Source organism: Anthonomus grandis, chromosome 12 (assembly GCF_022605725.1).
Source record: "Anthonomus grandis grandis chromosome 12, icAntGran1.3, whole genome shotgun sequence".
Lineage (NCBI taxonomy): Eukaryota > Metazoa > Arthropoda > Insecta > Coleoptera > Curculionidae > Anthonomus > Anthonomus grandis.
The window spans coordinates 29,606,734-29,614,263 of NC_065557.1; the positions used below are offsets into that span (position 1 = coordinate 29,606,734).

General features: G+C 32.3%; 1 protein-coding gene across 1 annotated transcript in view; it reads left to right on the top strand.

Annotated features, from left to right (window-relative positions):
* The window catches only part of LOC126742619 (transferrin), a 31,165-nt gene extending 24,659 nt beyond the window's left edge, over positions 1-6,506 (top strand). The window contains exons 10-12 of the mRNA XM_050449347.1: positions 4,989-5,189; positions 5,456-5,678; positions 6,116-6,506. Coding sequence (XP_050305304.1) covers positions 4,989-5,189; positions 5,456-5,678; positions 6,116-6,320 — 629 coding nt within the window. The 3' untranslated portion in view covers positions 6,321-6,506. The remainder of the gene's footprint in view (positions 1-4,988; positions 5,190-5,455; positions 5,679-6,115) is intronic.
* The last annotated feature ends 1,024 nt before the right edge of the window (positions 6,507-7,530 follow it).

Sequence of the window (7,530 nt, forward strand, 5' to 3'; positions counted from 1 at the left end):
CATGTTGCTATGGCTCCAACTAACTTCCTCAAAGAAACAGTTACAGTTTCAGGCGTATCCCCATGCAGTTCACCGAATTTTAACATCCCATCCCTAGAAATATCAATTGGTTCAGGAAATGAACAACAAAGCTAACTTTGATTGCAGAGTAAAGTTTTGTCAAAATCTTTAGGAAACATTGAACAAGCATGACTTCTCATTGTACAATGTTTACTTTTCTGATGAAGCCACATTTTGCTTCAATAAAAGAAAACGCGCGGACGGGAATTCTAGACAATCACATTGTTCGAACTTTTTTTATGCAGGCCAATTTAAAGGGTGAAAATCATTTAAATTTTCTTGAAAATGTCATTTATTCCAAAATCAAAAATCTTAGAAAATAACCTGGAAGTCGAAGACCAGCCAGTCTTTTAACAAGATAAAGCACCTCCTCACTATGCTCGTCCTGTAAGAGATTTTGTAGATATTACTTTTCCTGATCGATGGATTGGAAGAAGAGCCCAAGTAGACTGGCCGGCACGATCACTTGATTAACAGCGTTGGACTTCTTTTTTTAGGGACACTTAAATTAGTTGTTTATAAGACGCAGCTCAAATCACTTGAGTATTAGATCTTAGATTAAGAACGGATCGTAGTTGAATGCGGTCAGCTAACACCTAAAACATTTCAAAGGATTCTAGAGGAATTCGAAGCTCGAATGTATCACTGCATGATACCTCTTTCTATTTAACATTTTGGGGGGTGAGTCTCACCCCTGCTTAAGGGATGAAATGAGGAAGCTGAAAAAAGGCGCAAAATGTGTCCTCAAAATAAAAATCGACGGATCCGAGCATTTTTTTTGAGGGGGGCAATTATTTAGGGTGGGTAATTTTAGTTAGGACATCCTGTATAATAGACATTACACTACTGTTAAGGTCCGTTTAGAGTGGAAGCGTCGCGTCGCGTCTGTTAAAAAACAATCCAATGTATTTGCATATACACGTTCAGAGTAAGAGCGTTGCGGCGAAGAGCGTCTAGCGTCGTAAAGAGCGTTTGGTGAGCGTCCGATTCAATCAGAATTGTTTTTTTTTTTCGCGTTTTGTGGTGGTTAGTTGGTCAAGATGACTTCAGGGAGTGACATGAACGAGGTGCTAATAACCAAAATACAGGTACGACCGCCATTGTGGAATACGAAATTGGGATCGTATAAGGACAAAACTTTAAGGGATCGTCTGTATGCTGAAGTGGCTGAAATTTTGGGTATTTCAAGTAAGTATGTTGTTAATTAAATTATCTTATAGCTAGCTAGATAAACGTTATTATTTTACACGACGGTTTCATTTTAATCTACGCAGCCAAATTTCTCGAAGAGAGTGTATTTAAGCTATACAGGGTGTCCCGAAAGTAATGGGACATAGAACAACAGTAGATTACTTACGTCAAAATAATGTGATTTAGGTAACTTGCCTTATCCTAACTTTAATAGTAACTGAAATACAGGGTGTCAAAGTATTATTCAATTTTTCGCTTTTTTCTCATAGGTCCGGAGCAATTTTTTTAAAAAGAAAAATAAAATTATGCATACAGTTTTTGTATTTTTGATAGATGGCGCTAGTTGTGTTAGTTTTTAAAATTTAAAAAAAAAAATAAAATAATTTTTTACTTATCTAAAGAGGGTTGTTACTAAAATAGTCCTTAAATGAATCTCGAATTCCTGTAGCAAGTTTAGAGGTTCTGTTGTTTCTTACATTTAAATTATTTACATTGCCTTGCCTTGCATTAGCAGCATTTTCTACGACATAAACATAATCCAAGTCAGAATTACCATCAAAGTCACGAATTAAGTTGTGTAATATGCACGCGCATTTGATTACAATTATAGCGGTTTCTCGTTTTAGTAAAATGTTTGTATCAAAAATGCGGAACTTCTGATATAAGATTCCAAATGCATTTTCAATGCATTTTCGAGCTCGTGATAAGCGATCGTTAAAGACTTGCTTATCATTTTCTAACACTGCATTTCTTGGGCGCGGATAAGGCCTCATCGAATATTTCTTTAAAGGATATGCCTCGTCCCCTATCAGAACATTTGGTAGCACACTACTGGAATTCGGCAGAGCTTGATCTGGAGGTACATTGAATCGATTGGTGTCCAACAAACTGTAAAGTGCCGAGGATTGAAATACTCCCCCCATCACTTTCTGATCCACGTGAACCCACTTCAATAGTAATAAATTTTTTGTTGGCATCTGCAGCCCCTTGCAATCCGATTGAATAGTATTTTAAATAGTTAAAATAGGTTGTGCCACTATTAGGTGGACATCTAATACGACAATGTTTCCCGTCAATCGATCCGAAACAATTTGGGAAGTTCCACAGGGTATTATATTCGTCAATGATTTTCTCCAATTGCTGTTGAGTGCAAATTGGCATGTGAGTTTCTACAAGTTCTTCCCAAATAATTGAACATGTTTCTTTTATTATTATCGAGACTGTTGAATATCCAATCCTAAATTCATGTGCCAAATGTTTATAAGTAGTTCCAGTTGCAAGAAACCTGAAAAAAGAAAAGATATTCGTAACTTAGAACCGATTTAAATAAAATAAAAAAAGATTTCTTTACAGTCTTTTAAAAAGCATTTCTTTTTCAGAGGAAGCAGTTGCAACTCGGTAGAAAAACAAAAAGGACAAATATTGGCGAGAACTCAAAAAGGTCCCAGTTTTGCGCTCGGGAGCTCCTGCTGAGAATTACAAATCTATTTGGCCATATATTGATATAATGGGTTTTACGAAACATTTGTTAATACCTGCTGTCAAGTCTGGAAATGTGCCAAGGTTGAATGATTCTCAAGACGATGACAGTAGTACATATGATCTAGAAGCTGAAAAGGATGACGAAACGGATGTACAATCAGACATAGACACGACATTTCTACACCTTCAGACATCTGTATCAGCATCAGATGACGAACGACTATCATCTGCATCTACTTCATCGTCAATGGTGCAACACGGAAGAGGAAAAAGTAGAAAAAGGATAAGTGACGTTGGAGACGAGAAATTCATAGAAATTGAAAATAAAAAATTGAACCTATTATCTCAACATCTAAAAAATGATGCAGTAGAGGCATGAGACAGTGAAAAGTTATTATTTTTTAAAAGCCTAATACCGTATATGATAACATTTAATTCAATTCAAGAATTAAAAATTAGAAACAAAATCCAAAACGTTATCTTGGATGAAATGGAATCAGCAGAAAGAAAGAAATCAAAGATATCTCAAGCAACAACGGTTAAAATGTTACCTCCTGAAAATCCCAGCCATCTTGCTTCATCTTACTTTGGTTCGTCATCACAAAACCCTATCCCTCTTCACCCTACTGTGCCGTCGAATTCTGCTACATTGACTACGCCCTTTTCCGAGTCCAATAACCAACAGAGTTCAGCAGCCTTTCTAGGACAACAAACTTTCCAGTACTAAAGATGTACTCATAATATTATATTCGAGGAAACAACCATATTATACCTATGTATTTTTTATAATATGTATTTATGTATCATTTAGTTTTGTTTCTTGCAATAAAAAAAATAATTTTTCAATAAAAAAAATCAATATCTTTTCTTACCTTATTGTGATAACAACTCGTTCAACAGGTGAAATAAATCTCCTTTTTACAAAATTGGTTACAGTTTTTTCCAGACGATAGCTAACCTTTTCCAACAAATAGTCAAAAGTTTTGACGGACATTCTTAGGTAATTAAAAAACCGATCAGGATACAATCTTAGCTCACTATACAAATAGTAAAATTCGCCAAATACATGTCTTCTCCTGTTTATGGGGTGAATTCCAACTTTTTTTCTCTTATATCTATATAATGGTGTCTCTAACAAGAACATTAACGCACATAAACGAACTGTCTTTTTTGGAGCCATTTTGTAGACTGAATTCTAAATTTTAAACCGCTTGTTCTGACGCTCTCGCTGACGGTTCTATGAATGTACTGTCCCTGCGCGACGCAAAACGCGGCACAACGCTGGACGCGACGCGACGCGTCGCTCGACGCTTCCACTCTGAACGGACCTTTAGACGAAATAATATGAGAGGCGAAAACAGAGATAATAGCCAAATATGCAAAACTTTCACAAGAGCTCAAAGCCAAATACTAACTAGAATTACGGATAACACAAATTATACTTACCTGTAACGAACTTGTAAACAGACAGCTCGAGCAAATTCTGGAACGATTGGTAATTGAAAAACCGAAGCAATTAATAACTGAAATGAAAAACAGTGGTTTTGTCTACCTGTGCTATTGTACGCTTAGTTTTGGCCCATAATTAAGTTGTTGATTTAATAAACCCCGGCTTAATTAGAACACCCCATCAAAAAGAAACCCAAAATAAAATAATAATAAGCAACAGTATTTATTAGTACTTAAATATAATTTTATTTATAGAATTCTTAAAACCGGCCAACCAGCAAATTTAAATACTTTTTGTCATAATTATAATAAACCACATATTAATGATTTTAGAAAACTGGGGTATTAAAACATTGTTTTTTAATTTTCAAATTGATCTTTTTTTTTCTGCTGATTGCCTATTCTAGTTGGTTATTGAGTTTAAGGAGACTTTGCTTTGAATTTATCAAAGAAATAATTTACTTTAGGTATCTGTACCAATTTGCGACCATTCTTTTTTTGCCCCCTGGAGCTCTGAGATATATGCTACTGATGCCTTCTTTATTGTTTTAATTTTTTTTTATTAATTTATTTAAATTTTATTTAGTGTGCGTATTTCGGTTATGAATATATATGGGTACATTTAAATATACTTACGTCTGTGTAACATATTATGTTGTATTTTTTAGGACGTCTATGATATATTGATGATATAATATTTTTTTATTTTTATAAGTTTTGAATATAAAGTTTTTTAAATATAAATTTAAAATTTTTAAAATTCATTTCTTTATATACATAATTATTTTAAAATTTTAATTATACAGGATGTGAGGTAGATAAAGAAATGGCAAATTTCTTTGGAGAATCATGCGTGCCTAATTCACCAAAAGATAGCCCAGAATCTTTTAGAAAACTGTGTCAAGCTGATGATTTCACTGGAGAAATGGGTGCTCTCCGTTGTTTATCGAGTGGAGCTGGAGATGTTGCATTTGTTTCCAAAAATTCTATGATTAACTTTTTAAACGGTAAGTAGTATTCTAGGATATTTAATTTTAAATATTAGGTTAGCAAAGTGTGTTAATATATAATAATATTTTATATTATATTAGTATATAGGAACATATATATTTTCGAATATAAGTTGTTTTTTTCTATTTTACCTTGTAACCTTGAATAGATTTGTGTTTTAGCTTTTAATAGAGACGCCAAATATATTAGACAGGCAAAAAATATATGCCTTGTATTTTATGTATTTCAACTTTGAATTGTCAATATTTTTTGCTGATTTTAGATAAATATCCCAGCCATCATGCAGATACCTCCTTTTTAAAAATCGCATGCCTAAAGAAAAATGGCTCTTGTCATCTGAGTTGGGCCCCTCTTGGACAAGCTATGGTGCGATCCTCTAGCTCAGATATGTGGGTAAAAGATACCTATAATGTATTTCTACAATTGGATGCCTTGTTTGGAAAAGATTTTAAAGATCCAACAAGTCCGTTTAATCTGTTTGGGAGGTAAATATATTTATTATTTTAATGAGAGCAGTGTTATTGTTTTGATAGAACTTTTTATTTTATATTTCATGAGTTTGCAAATACTGGAACAAATTGAAATAAAAGTAATAACATATTTTAAGGAATTTTATTATAAATGTATCAGGTCTCGACTTTATAACCTTTTTAACTCTAAGAATTAAATCTGAAACTACCAGAAGTAGATGAATTAATTGGTAAATATTTATTTATAACTTATTAATGCTTATTCAAATTGTATAAAATAAAAATAAATAAATTAAAATGCTAATGAAGTACTAAAGATATTTGCCGAATATTTCTTCGCTGGACTACAATTACAGTACAAGAAAATAACTTATTCTTTTCCATTTTAGACGCTTAAATATTTAAGCTCTTGTTGGTTTTTTTTTTAATTAAATAGATTTATTAATTTTTAGATATGACGGGGTTCCCAATGTACTCTTCCACGATTATACAGAGAAGTTAAGAAATATCCCTACAGTTAAAAACACTGACTTGATGGATTTGCCCTATGCCAATATTTTAGCCGAAGAAAAAATATGTATCTCCGAATCAGCTATTCTGTCAGGAAATTTTATAGTAATGATGTTGGCAATGGTATTTAGTATTTTAATTTGTTAAAAATGTAGAAATAATATTTGCAAATGTATTTCCTTGAGATAAGTTTTTAAGACTAAAAATAATAATAATCATAAGAAGCTAGTGATCGTCTTATAGCTGTAATAATCTGTGATATTATTACGTAAAAAAAGTCTGAATAAGAATGTATGTATAAAAATTAATCCGAAATATATTTATTTTGTTTTACGTTAGCGTTATTTAAAAAAATAAATCGACACATAAGCACTAATAAATAGGAAATTCAGAATCAGAGCTAGAATTGTCTTTACTCATTTGATTTCGCCCTATACCTATTTTAGCCAGAAATAATATTGTAATGTGATTGTGAATGAATGTAATTGCAAATCACTTCTCTTTATTTTTACTTACACCTTTGGAGTACACAATTCACTAAAATCCTCGACCAAACTGCATAAAGTTAAATAACAAAAACACACTAATATCTTATAGACTTAAATATTAATAAATGTCGAATAACTTCTAATAAACCACAAACACATCACTATAAGCAGTCAAACTACGTGAAAGCAAAATAAATTAAAAAAAAAACATGGGTTATGTTAGGCCAAGTTTGAGATTAAGAATTCTACGGCTACATGCGAAACATCACAATTGTATTTATATATCTAATTGGCGGATTTGCCTAGGTTCCCTTGTCAATTAGTAAGCATGAAAATTACATCATTGATGAGCAACAGATTTGAACAATTTAAAAAATAATGTTTTTTACATATTGGCTTAATTGCGATAATGAAAATATATATTTATTAAACCTTATGATGTCTATAGGAAAAGGTATTAAACAGATATCTTTTACAGGTCCTAAGACGCTATTTAGATATAAATAAGACATCTTAAAGATACCCAGTGATCTATAGGGATGTTCTAATTAGAACTAACAGAAATGTCTTTTAATACAATGTAGGTAAATAGATTATCTCAATCGAATAGATATATTATAGAGCTAAAAAGGATTGATGTTCATTAAAAAAAAACCTGTTTTAGCAATCAACATAGTTAACCATAATAAAAGACTTCGATTGGAAACTATAATTAATATATTTAACAAAACTTTAATTAAAGCAATCGAACAGTATTTCGTTATCAGTATGGGCGCTTTTCAGAATTCACCGATGGATACACTGAGTTGCACCGGCAATAACCGAGGCGTTTCAGAATTAGCCCGGTACAAAAAATCCCACGTTTCAAA